The sequence below is a fragment of the Fundulus heteroclitus genome, chromosome 17, assembly GCF_011125445.2.
Source record: "Fundulus heteroclitus isolate FHET01 chromosome 17, MU-UCD_Fhet_4.1, whole genome shotgun sequence".
Classification (NCBI taxonomy): domain Eukaryota; kingdom Metazoa; phylum Chordata; class Actinopteri; order Cyprinodontiformes; family Fundulidae; genus Fundulus; species Fundulus heteroclitus.
Window position 1 is genome coordinate 21,503,335 of NC_046377.1, and position 13,955 is coordinate 21,517,289.

At 37.7% G+C, this 13,955-nt stretch overlaps 1 protein-coding gene across 3 annotated transcripts in view; it reads right to left on the reverse strand.

The window, feature by feature from the left end:
* c17h12orf56 (chromosome 17 C12orf56 homolog) overlaps positions 1-13,955 on the reverse strand; it is a 31,087-nt gene that overhangs the window by 15,403 nt on the left and 1,729 nt on the right. For all 3 annotated transcript variants that reach the window (XM_036149299.1, XM_012878277.3, XM_021324409.2), the window contains exons 2-3: positions 7,667-7,862; positions 5,876-5,891 (exon numbers count right to left, since the gene is read on the reverse strand). In XM_036149299.1, the coding sequence (XP_036005192.1) occupies positions 5,876-5,891; positions 7,667-7,862 (212 nt within the window). The remainder of the gene's footprint in view (positions 1-5,875; positions 5,892-7,666; positions 7,863-13,955) is intronic.

A 13,955-nucleotide genomic window follows, 5' to 3' on the forward strand; every position in this document is an offset into this window, starting at 1 on the left:
CCATGTTGACACAGAATGTGATAACCTTAGTGTAGCCTTTAAAACTATCCTAGATTCAATTGGTTTTGCTCAAAATGTGCATAAACCGACGCACTCTTGGCTCCATACTTTAGACCTTGTGCTGACATATGGCATTGATTGTGAAGAATTAACAGTATTTCCTCACAACCCTGTCCTATCTGATCATTTTTTAATAACATTTGAGTTTAATCTAACTGAGTTCTCCACCCCCAAAAGAGGGTTCCATTATAGTAGATCTTTATCGGATAATGCTGTATCAAAACTTAAAGAGTCTGTCCCCTTTTTAATATCCTCCGTATTGCAGAAATGCCCTGTAGATGGCAGCAATGTTGTTTCTTCCAATTCACAAATAGATGTCTTTGTAAACGGTATGACTTCGTCATTGCGTTCTGCATTAGACAATGTAGCTCCCTTGAAAAAGAAGGTGATTATTCACAGGAAGCTGGCTCCTTGGTTTAATTCAGAGCTGCGTTCCTTGAAGCACAATGTTAGGAAATTGGAGAGAAAATGGCGCTCTACACACCAAGAGGAATCCTACTTAATCTGGAAGAACAGTCTATTGTTGTATAACAAGACCCTTCGTAGAGTTAGAGCAGCATATTTTTCATCATTAATTGAGGAGAATAAGAATAATCCTAGATTTCTCTTCAGTACAGTTGCCAAACTTACCCAGAGCCACAGCTCTGTTGATCCATCCATTCCCTTAGCTCTTAGCAGTAATGATTTTATGGGATTCTTCATAAATAAAATTGATTCCATTAAAAATACAATAATTGGCATCCTCCCAAACATGATTAGCTCATCCTCAGTAAGTGAGGCAGCATTGGAGGAATCCTTAGAACCTGCGCAGTGTCTGAACTGTTTAAAAGCAGTAGAGCTTTCTGAGCTATCTAAAATTTTAGCTTCATCTAAACCTTCTACCTGTATGTTAGACCCAATCCCAACCAAGTTGTTTAAGGACATATTCCCTTTGATCAGTGGTCCTATTTTAGACATGATTAATCTATCCTTGGTAAATGGATATGTACCACAGGCTTTTAAAGTAGCTGTTATTAAACCTTTACTTAAGAAACCATCTCTTGATCAAGATGAGTTAGTAAATTACAGACCTATATCTAATCTTCTTTTCTTATCTAAAATTCTTGAGAAAGTAGTTGCTAATCAACTATGTGAACATTTACAAAGTAATGACCTACTTGAGGAGTTTCAGTCAGGCTTCAGAGCTCATCATAGCACTGAAACAGCTCTGGTGAAGGTCACCAATGATATTCTCATGGCCTCAGATAATGGACTTGTGTCTATACTTGTCCTGTTAGATCTCAGTGCTGCATTTGATACAGTTGATCACAATATTCTCCTACAAAGACTTGAGCATACTGTAGGGATTAAGGGAAAAGCATTAGGCTGGTTTAAATCTTATCTGTCGGACAGATTCCAGTTTGTTCATGTTAATAATAAATCTTCCTCAAACTCTAGGGTCACTTGTGGAGTACCACAGGGTTCAGTCCTTGGACCAATTCTATTTACTATATATATGCTTCCGATTGGCAAAATTATCAGACAGCATGGGATTAATTTCCACTGTTATGCTGATGACACTCAGCTATATTTATCCATAAATCCTGATGAATCCAATCAGTTACTTCGACTTCAGTCATGTCTTGATGACATCAAAAGCTGGATGACTTTAAATTTCCTGCATTTAAATTCTGACAAGACAGAAGTTGTAATCTTTGGGCCAGAGTCTTCAAAAAATAAAGTTCTTAATCAATCCCTTAATCTGGATGGCATTAACTTGGCCTCTGGTAATAAAGTTAAAAATCTTGGTGTTGTTTTCGACCAAGACATGTCATTTAAATCCCATATTAAACAGGTTTCCAGAGTTTCCTTTTTTCACCTCCGGAATATCGCCAAAATTAGAAACATTCTGTCCAGGAGTGATGCTGAAAAACTAGTCCATGCATTTGTTACTTCAAGGCTGGACTATTGTAATTCTTTACTATCAGGAAGTCCACAAAATGCAGTTCGAAGTCTTCAGCTGATTCAAAATGCTGCGGCAAGAGTTCTGATGAAAATCAACAAGAGGGATCATATTTCTCCTGTTTTAGCTTCCCTTCATTGGCTTCCTGTTAAATCAAGAATAGAATTTAAAATTCTCCTTCTAACGTATAAAGCCCTTAATAATCAAGCTCCATCATATATCAGAGCTCTGATTACCCCGTATGTTCCTAACAGAGCACTTCGCTCTCACACTGCAGGTCTGCTGGTGGTTCCTAGAGTCTCTAAAAGTAGAATGGGAGGCAGATCCTTTAGCTATCAGGCTCCTCTCCTGTGGAACCAACTCCCAGTTTTGGTCCGTGAGTCAGACACCCTATCTATTTTTAAGACTAATGTTAAAACTTTCCTTTTTGACAAACCTTATAGTTAGAGTGGCTCATACCCTGAGCTATCTCTATAGTTGTGCTGTGATAGGCCTAGGCTGCTGGAGGACATCAGGGTCTAATTTTCTCACTCTACTGATTTCTACTGTTCTTCAGTCTACTGTTCTCCAGTTTTGCATTGTATTACATTGAAATGACTGTCGTCATTTCAGCTTTTAAGTTTTGCTCTCTCTCCTTTTCTTCATAGTAGGTACACCTGGTCTGGCGTTCTGTTAACTGTGACATCATCCAGAGAAGACGGCTCACCCGCTACTTCCATCTAATGTAGAACAGATTACTAGATCAATGTGTGCTTCTGTGCTTTTTTGTTTCTCTTGTTGTGTCTCTGTTCTGTCTTCTGTAACCCCCAGTCGGTCGAGGCAGATGACCGTTCATACTGAGCCCGGTTCTGCCGGAGGTTTTTCCTTCCCGTTAATGGGTGGTTTTTCTTCCCACTGTCGCTTCATGCTTGCTCAGTATGAGGGATTGCAGCAAAGCCATGTACAATGCAGATGACTCTTCCTGTGGCTCTACGCTTCCCTAGGAGTGAATGCTGCTTGTCGGGACTTTGATGCAATCAACTGGTTTCCTTATATAGGACATTTTTGACCAATCTGTATAATCTGACCCAATCTGTATAATATGATTGAACTTGACTTTGTAAAGTGCCTTGAGATGACATGTTTCATGATTTGGCGCTATATAAATAAAATTGAATTGAATTGAATTGAATAAAAATGTCACAAAAAAAACCCTAACACAAAGACTACAAATTAAACAATTAGGAAAAAACAAAACCATTATATGACAAACCAATTTCATAATCGTAATTTTTATTTTCTTCATTTGTTATTGTTTAAAATGCTTTTTAAAGGATCAGAGAATGACTGCTTATAACAAAGCTGCTTCGTGCTTTACTTTTTGGCTTTTTTAGTGCGTTTTATAAATGTTATTAATAATTTTGGGGGGTTTTGTGTGTTGGACTTTTTTTTCTTCAATTGATTAAAAAGGGTGTAAATAGTTTTATGATTTTCAAAAACACTTTTTTATTAAAATTTAAATAGACATTGACTTTTTTTTCATAACTGGTACTTTTACATCGTTTTATTATCCTATCTTATTTCCAATCGGAGACAAGCTTCTTGGTTAAATAAAAATAATTTTCAATCTGCCAGAAGTATGAATAATTTTGGCCTTGACTGTGGTGTTGTTTCTCATTGAGTTGGAAATGTCGAGTCCGAGTTGGTTAAAATAGCCAAAAAACATTTATTTTTTACTACAGATATGAAACGTAATCCAGAAATAACTTTAAAAAGATCCAAACTATCCTTTCAATTAAAAAGCATCAGAGATTTTAGAGCCACGTCTTTCCCAGAACTTCAGAAAAACACATTTTTCAGCTCCTATTCAACGGCTTGGCTGAGTAGGAGGAGGTGCTGGAAACCAAATACGGGATGAAAATCCAGTGCTGTTGCACAACTTAACATGTGTTTGCTGGAAAAATTAAACAAAATGACACTGGGAACGTATCTTCGTCATCCTCAATCTAAGAATGGCTCTCAGTTGTTGGGAGAAGAGGCAGAACCACATTAAAGTGGGAAAAACTTGACTGAAACAACTAAAATACAGAAATGAATGAAACTGAGTCAAAACTACCTGCTATGAAATTAAATGCTGCCAAAATCCCATCTTTTATAGAATAATAACTTTGTTAGGATTCGGTGGATAATGCAGCTGATTTAATTTTCAACTCTAGTTTTAAACTCTTCTGTGTTCCATAGATGCATCGCCTTGAACGGCCGATAAACTAAATTAAACTGTTTAACCAGACCACCAAACACATTAAACACACAGCTGTGTTCTCTTTTTCTCTCATAAACCTGAGCTCTGCACTGTCATCCTGTTACTTTGACTAGACCCTGCAGAGCTAACAGGCAGGGAAGCGTTCACACCTCACAGATTGTTTCCCTGTCTTGGATTGTGAGCCAAGAAAGTGGTGGAAGATGATGAGAAAGCAACTGAAGTAGCGTTGGAGGAACCAAGAACAAAGTTTATCGACTGTAGCGGATACGAACACCTCAGATACGACCTTTCATCTTCAGTCTTTATTTCCAATGTTAGCCAGATCACGGTCATGTTTGTTAGGCCCGGTGGATAATGAAGTAGCGTTTAGAAGGCCTCTACAATCTTTGAAAGACGTCTTGCTTTGATTTAAGATTTAGTTTAAAGCCCCAGTGCGTAAGATTTTCACACTGGGGAATTACAAACGACTTTGCAGTGATAGCTACTACGGAAGCCTCGGAGTATTATAGGTGTGACAATGTAAACATGTCCTTCATGTATTAGCTTCTGCTAATAGCTACGGTCATCGTGTTAAATGGTTTTTGGTACTGTTGTCATGACCGCCTGTTTTTTTCTTCTAAAGTCGCTTGTAAATACCGTGAGTCGTGTATTTGGGGTCTAAAATAAGCAATTATAAACTTGCTGCTGTACTACAGACAGTGAACTAGCCGGGCTGATATCCCTCCGCGTACTGTGCACACGTACCCTTCGTCTCTCCCTCCCTCTCAGGGACCCATTTCTGCCAGGAGGACAGAGCAGTTGCTGGACTACGCTGCCCTGTTTCTAACATAGCGGTAAAAATAAACTTTGCTGTTATATTACCTTTCCTGTCCATCAGAAAGCCTACAACCTCCGCATCAGTTTTGAGTCTGCACTCCTTCATGAATTATCCCCCACTACACCTGGTAATAATAGCTACGCCAATATAGACTGTTGTTTCTTTCCGTTTATTGCTTTTTCTTTTCTTGGTTACTTTCTCTTCCCTTTCACTGGGCAGAAAGTGTGGATGGTCCTCCGTTTCAACATAAAACTGTAAATAGAATGATCTACGGTCGTCTTTGCTTGTTTTATGCTCCTCCTCCACTGACAGAACGTCAAGCGCTGACAGTTTGGCCTCTTCCGGCTTCTGAAATCAAAAATAGCGACGCAACATGGCGCCTCCCAGTGGGTCCACCAACTCCTATTTATTTATAAACGACTAATTCTAAGTAAGGAAAATGCTCTTATTTTGTTGTGAGGTTATTAGACTTTGCCAGGATACGTAATTATAAAAGCAATACTTGATTTTTGCTAATTAAAAGACACACTGTCCCTTTAAGTTCAGGTTAAACTGGAAATAAACATCAGGTGCTGTTTCTGAGGTGACGTTAACGTGACTGTATGTTGCCTGTTTAGGACCTTTTCTGCTGGATTTACCAACCTTCTGTAGAGCTTATTGGGGCCAAAATCCAAACCTAATGCAACATACCTGCGTTCTTTGGGTCAGGGGGTAGTTTTAGGGGTAAATGCATTTTCTAAAGTGACGAGAATTCAATACAAAGTCTTGAAGTGGTTAGAAATACAAACCCGTGTGTTTGTGTGTCTGTGCTCACCTGTCTGCAGGATATCCTGTGGGGAAAGCAGAGACACAGGAGGGTTAGGATTGCAGGTAAGGATTTCAGAACAAAGGAGAACATGGACACATGAACCTCTTGGTTTTCTTCTGCAGGGATCGGATCACAGATTTTAAACCAGGATCGAGTTTAGCCGTTAATGAATCTGTGTCCTCCACATGTTCAGCTCTCAGTTTAGCTTTCTTCCAACACAAAACAAGCGCCTGGTTTATCCTAAACCGCGACTCACATGGCCAGGCAGACAAAGGAGTTACAATTAAGAGCAAAAGTATGAATTATTCACAAAGGATGAAAGTTACAGGGTCAAATGTATACATACACCCCCACTATGTCTGCTGAAATCTGTATTCTGGAATTTCTGCCCATTCCTCACCGTTAAACTGCTCCAGCTCCTCCATGGTGGATGGTTCTCCATCAGATTGAGGTCTGGGCTTTGACTAGGCCATTCCAACATATTTAAATGCCCCCTTACACCACCCAGTGTTGCTTTAGCAGTATGCTTCACGCTGTTGTCCCGCTTGAAGGTGGACCTTCTAGCAGTCTCAGATCACAGGCAGGCTGACAGCGGTTCTGATCCGGACTATCCCCGTATTTAGCACCATCCATCTTTCCCTTGACTCGGACCAGTTTCCCAGTCCCTGCTGCTGAAAAACATCCCCACAGCATGATGCTGCCACCACCGTGTCTCACTGTGGGGATAATGTGTTTTTGGGGTGATAGGATGTTCTGGGTTTGGGCAGCGTCTTTCTTGGTGGCAGAAAAGTTACATTTTAGTCTCATCTGACCAGAGCTCCTTCCTCCATATTTTCGGGGAGTTGCCCACGTGCCTTTTGGCAAACTCTAAACATGCCTTCTTGTAAGTATTTAACACTCAGTTATGGCTTTTTTTTCTGGAGCTGTGTTATAACCCCAACCTGACTTGTCTGGAGAACTCCTGGGTCTTCATGGTGTTTCTGCCTCCTGCTTGGTGCTGCTGCACCTCTGGGGTTTTTTTTTTTAGGAAAGGCGTGTTTATGCTGACCGGTCATGTGACATTTAGACTTCCTTTCACTAATTATGGGACTTTTGAAGGGGAGGAGACATATGCGCAGGACAATTTTCAGGCAGTCAAACTGTTCATCATTTAGGCAAAAAAGGTTAATACTAAGATAAATACTTAGAAGAGACATTAGAAATGAAAGTTAAATAATTTCACTTGATTCTGTTAAACTAAACTAATGTCCAAAGATTCCAGTACAGAACCAGTAAATCATGCAATAAAACAGCAGCTATCGGACTAATGATGAGTATTAAAACACGTGACGTGCCGCACATTGATTTATTATGTCCATTATTATCATGTTGTGTTCGTCTTCACTTTCAAACAAAGGATTCTGCTTGGATATTTTAGTCTGTTTCTGTTCGGGTTAGTTTTACCCAGAAGTCATGCAAAAAAGTAAATATGTTTATTACCAGACAAAACATTCAAGTGCATAAAATAATATACAATACACATGGAATTGATTATTAACTTGAATTGTAGACTGCAGAATTCAAACCCACCCCGTTAAAAACGATTTCTAAAGTATAGATGGACGGTTGGATGGATTGCTTTTTGCAGCCAGTAGGGGTCAGTAAAAACCAAAGTAGAAGATGAACTGAATATAGTTGTCTCTGTTTTTATCAGTATTTATTTTTCTATAAAAGCAACAACAAAAAAGTTACCTAGAAAACAGATTATTAACGATTAAACTTTGATAATTCCTTCATGAAAACACACATTTTTTTTACCTTTTAAGTTGTGTGTTTTAATTGGACAGTGGCTGGCTCTGCGAGCGGGCGGGGCCACGGGAGGAAGTCCCGCCTTCTTTCCCCTCTGTGGCCAATCAGGTTCCTTCTCTGCAGGCTTTTCAGGGACGTAGGTGATCCGTATGTGCTGGCAGCGCTCCCTGTCCTTCGCACTGAGGAAATCTGGGAGGTCGTTCACCTGCACACATAAAACAAGCAAACGGGAATATGATATTTTGATCAGGATTATTTATTTGTAATGAGTCGCTGATGCTCACTTGGAGTAATTTCTTTAAACTAACCACTGTTCCATGTTTTCTCCACTTGTGGATTATGGTCAGTGGCGGTTCTAAACCAAATTTACCACTTTTTTTTTTCCATAGGGGCACAAAACAAAAGAATAAAACAATAAAACAGGCCAATATTTAACTGTTTAATAAAAAGTGAGCCTCTTGTGGCTCTGGAACTGCAGATTTCAGACCCCTGATCCAGGGGCTCAATACAGCTGAAACTAAACGTGAAACAGCTTAATTTTTAAATCCTTGTTAGAGCAAAACTGTATAGGTACAGTAAAAAATTTAAAATGGTCAAAGTGACCAATCAGTTATGGTTTCTTCGCCAGTGCTTATAATCGTTAAAAGTGTATTTAATGTTTTGTCATTAGTACAGGGGCCATAACAGGGACACTGGCCTCTGTCTAGAACCTCCACTGTGGTTCTCTAGAGTCCCAAAGTCTTAGAAATGGCTTTATTTTGCCTACTTCATGTTGTCAGACAGGTTCCATGATTTATAAATCGTCCAGATCTGGCATTAATCATGTCTGAGTGTGACTAGTTAAAGTAACCATCCCAGGTAAAAACGTAGTAGTAAAAACGTAGTATACTTTTGTGTATTAGAAATATAAGTGAAGTACATGAAGTATAAAACAAGTATACTTCTACTTGTTGTGCTTTATTTAAAGAGTACTTAATATGTACTTTTTAAAAGTATACTTCAAAAAAGATGTAATTAAGTTCAACTTAAGAGTCCAAAAAGTAAGTATACTAATTTACCAGTAATCTAATTATTTTTTAAATGTACTTTTTGAAAGTGTACTTTGTTGTTAATGTATTTTAAATTGCATAGAAGTTTATTTTTTTAAGTGTATTAAATGTGACATACTTAGAGTGGCAATTCAGTGTAGTTATGGAAAGTATATTTTTTGGAAATTAATTGTTAGTATACTGTTTTAAAGTGTACTATGATCTCACTTCATTAGAAGTGTGACTTCTGTACGCTTTATTTAGTACACTCTAAAATAAATTTATTTTTAGTGGCATATCAGAGTACTTTCATAAAATATGTTAAAATACAAAAATGTTTCATGTTCCACCAATAAAACACACAATAACGTAATAAAGCTCACATCTCCAGAATAAACTATGATAACATAAAAAGGTCATATTTTTATTCAAAAAACATCTCTACGCTTTTTTGTGTTTTTTCTTCAGGCCTTTAATGTTTTGAAAATCCTGGTTTATTCCATCATATTTTGCTACCTCCTTACAGTATGAACACGTTCTGGTTGGTCCAGAGGATCTAAGTCTCAATTATTCACCAAATTAAATCTGCTAAAACATTTAAGTTTATAGCTAACATAATCGAACAGATTCAAAAAGAAAGCTTTTCTCCAGTGCAGCTCGAACTGAAAGATGATTAACAACCATTTAACAGTCGATCGTAGATTATTTTTAAACACAGTGACCCGGTGAAGAAGCTGAAAATAGGTTTAGCGTTAATATAACACGGCTTAAACAGTCAGAAAGCTTTGCAGCTAAGTCTGTGATTCCCACAGCTTGTTATGTCAGAGATTTAAATTTAATCCCGTCTGCAGATTACTGCTGGAGCCGACCTCCGACGGCCTCATCGTGGATGCAGCAGATCACCTGAACCATGTTAATCAGACTCACTGAATAAATAAAGACACGGTTCCACTTCCCTTTGTTCTGCCTCTGCAAGACAGAAAAATCTGAACAGTTCAGCATATAAATGTCTGCCGTGTCATAATATATCTGTTTCTACCCAATTAGTCTAAAAAGTTAGACTATTACTAATACTTGTGTTACAGGGCGATTTAAAAGGATTTTTGTTATATTTTGTTATTGCAGAAATTTGTTTATTTTGTAATTTTTTTTTGTTTTAGTCAAAGGTAATTTATATTTGATATTTATTTCTAACAATAATAATAATAATAATAATCCATAAGTCTAAATGCTTTGGTTTTTAAACTTGAAATCAACATAAATTTTCTTCTCCCATTTTTTTACTATGATAAAAATCCCCTTGTTGAATTTCTGTCGCTTTTAAACTTCCTGTTTGTTCAGGCAGGTGTTGGAGACTTTCCTCTGGATTTTTCTGCCCATAGTAACACTGTGGCGCCTCTGTTGCTGCTCATCCATGATGGAGATCCCACTCATCTTAGCAGAAATGCTCCAAATCTGTCATATTGTGACGGTATCTCCGTACACAGCCCTCTTCTTTCCCCCCTACATATCCCAGATCTTCTTCTAGTTCGTAATTTCCAGACTTTTGCTATGGATCACTGTTGTGCTGAAGGAAGATTTTCCTCTTGAACACGTGCTTAACCCATCAAGGCAATTTATCGGGCCCTCAAGAGCCAAAAAAGGCCTATCATATCATAAAGTAGAGGCATGTATCCTTTTAAATTCTATAAAGTGGCTAAAACTGTGCCTCCTGTGGTGAATGTTGATGTTTTTTAACTGTGTAGTAACAGTATCCTGCCACTAGATGTCAGTTTTTCCCACAACACATTAAATCAACCCAGAAATTTCCAAAAAGAGAAAAAAGTGATGCAGAATGATGAGTTTAAAGAGTAACTCACCCCAGTATCACTATTAACTAGGCCTAAGGATGCTACTTTTATGTTGCCGTGCATTATTATATTTGTATGTGAACTGAAATGAAATCCAAAGTGTCATCTATACATGTGTAACCGGCCCTTTTAATGACTTCATGATGCCAAAGTGGCCCACTATAGAAATGAGTTTGACAGCCCTGCTGTTAAACTTCAGCTTTCCAGCAGAAGTCTAAAGGTTTTGAGTCAGGTCCAGTTTTAGTAGAAGAAAAACAATCCCAAAGCATGATGCTGCCATCGCCATGCTTCACTATGGGTACGCTGTTTGTTTTGTGATGGGCAGTATATGTTTTTTCACAGTTAAGCCCTAAATTATTTTTAACCCGTTGCAGATTTAGGGTTAAATATCTATGAATGTAGACGATGGATGCAAGTTTCTTCTGACTGGAGGGAACGGAGAGTCTGTGGAGCGAGCTGAAGATTAGGATGAATCTAATTTTGCCAGGATTTATGAAATGTTTCAGGCGTTGCTGTTTGAGCAAAACGTTCATCTTTGGTTTTATCGCATCATAACTCATTTATGATGGACAGTTTCCATCTTGCTGCCCTAACCTTTAGCCCAGACACGGAGGTTATCTGTCTGCTTCCCCTTCTTCTCTTCTTCATGATGCTCTTCACCGTTTCATTGGAAATTCTTCTGCAGCTTTCTCCTGACTGATACCTTTAAACCGTGAGATCCCTGCAACAGTTTGGTAGTTGAGTCAAGTTTATCGGGCTGGAGATCCGTCATCCAGGTACGCTCCTCTACATCAAAAGAAGTCAGTTGAGGTGGTTTGGGCATCTTTTCTTGGCACATCCCACTGTGAGGAGACCCAGAACTCCCTGAAGGGACTATATATCCCGTCTGGCCTGAGAACGCCTTGGGTTCCCCTAAAATGAGCTGGACAGTGTTGCCTGGGATCTCAGATTGAATCCAGAAGGTATGTTTGAGCAAGACTTTGTTGACTTTTATATTCACTGCAAAATGAAACAAGAAACGCCACTGGAAACGATTGATAACGCGTCTACATTTTCCTTATCTAGAGAAATCCTGGTTAAATGTGAATTCTGATCTACAAGCTACACCAGCTTTCTCTCTAATAACTCTTTTTTTTGGCATCATAACCTGTGGCGTCTCTGCATTTTGGGGCCAGTGGGGCCCCACCAGAGGTCATTGTGGGGCTCCATGTCACAATAATCAGTGAGACAGGATCGTTCTATATAGAGCATTACTGTAAAAAAGACAGATTCTCTTTCCAATAAAATTATTTTATAAACATGTGTGTCTATATATCTAAGTTTGCCAGAAAACTGACAAGCTCAGTAGCTATATCCTCTTGAGGTGCCATAATGTGGCCGGCCCACCAAACTTTGTTTCAATAAAAAACATCTGAAATTGCTGTAGGCAGCCATGGGGCACAAATCCTGTGGCCCCAAGCTCGGATCGTCCAATCAGAATACTGGAAATGCACACGTTGCGTTTAAGTTCTGCCGGATAGTGTGAGGCCATCTAGACAAGGCACATTTATCTGTAATAGCACATTTCAGTACAAGGACAACGCAAAGTGCTTTACATGATTAAAAACAGGAATAAAAGCAAGTTTAAAAAAAACTGTTGGAATAAAATATAGGAATATTTTAACTAAATAAAACACAGGGAAATGTAAAGTAAAAGCAAATATTAATCTACTGTTGGTTGTCCTTGCTGACTCATTGAATGATTGATGTGAATCTTTTCTGTTCAATAAATGAAGATTATGATTGAGCCTTTATTTATAATTTTATGTATAAAAATGTAATTACATAGCTTATATAAAATGTATTTTCTAGTGTGTTGGTTTATGCTAATTTATCTGTTTAACTTAACATTGATCAATGTCAGGTTGTATGCATCACAAAAAAAATACTGCTAATGGGTTGAGTTATGTGCCCCACTAAACTTATCATGCAAGATACGCCACAGGTGATAACATAAAATAATTCAAATGAAAACAAATTTTAACCTTTTTTTTTTATAAAGGCCTTTTGCCATTTTTGCCAGGACTAGTTTTGGATCACTGGTGTCAGTTTTTGCTTTCCTTAGCAGATTTTAGGTCATATTTTACAAATTTCTTCCTACAGATTAGTCAACCTTTCTGTTCTTATTGAAGCTAATTAATGAATTAGCGTTAGCAAACCTGAATACTGTTCATGCAGAAGGTCAGACATGTACGTGCATTTATTCTGTTTCTCATGCTGTGCTCGGTGAGCAGAGTTGTACTACTGAGATCATAAAACCAATGCTGAAAGAATTAAAAAATAACTTCAACAAAGTGTTTTTCCACATACTGATATTATAGCAAATAAATGGACATTAAAACAATGATGACAAACTCAAAAAGCAAGACTGAGGGTTTGTGATCATGTAGTTATAATATGAATATATTAAGCCTGCATGAAGTGTAACCCGTAAATCATCTGACCTGTAATCTGATGGTTTAACGGGGATCAAACTGTGAGCACACGACAGGCAGGTTGTGCGTAAAGGTGATCTGGATTATAAACCAGTCAGCTGCCACGTATACAATCATGTGGTTTATTCTCTCCAGGCGCAAAAACCTGGAAATAAGACAGTTAATCGGAAGCAGAAATGGAAATTTGTTCATTTTAGTTTTAATAATAATAATAATAATAATAATAATAATAATAATATATTTTATTTCAAGCGCCTTTCAAAACATTCAAGGACACTGTACAATAAGTGGTAAAAGCACAGTTTTGGGATCTAACTAGGTGAACTAAGTACCAAGGTCCATTCTTTAATTTATATAAAATAAAGTCTGCTTGGTGGATTGGCAAAGAGATGTGAATGAATGCAGAGGAAAGCACAAATGAGATGACATTTAACTCCTTTTAGTTTTATATTTTAAACATTAAAATCCGAATCAAGGCAGCAAAGCATTGAAGCAAATGAGTCACTAATTACTGTAGTTTCTGATGTTTATTCTATAAAACTAAGGAAATTATCTCACTAAGTTCTAAGCTAAATTCATGGTAATAGTGAAACAGAACTTTTAAATTTGAGAAAATTCAACCAGTAAATATATAATTTAACTAAAATACTTAAAAGTAAACCAACACATTTAAGCACAACAATTGTGTGCTTGGACCTTTTCTCTTTACTACGCAAACATGCACAAATTTCATTATTAATTAGACCACAAATATGTTTACAAGACATAAAGCCTAGATAACCTTAAGGTTCTTTCTGCTACAGACTGATATAATATCCAGAAATCGGTGTAGTTGGATCTTAAAGCAGTATAAATTAACCGTGTAATGAATAATTCACCTGGATCGCCTTTCTTTAGCTTCTAGTTCCACTGTGAGAAAACTAGAAATTGCTTTTTTTAATGAATT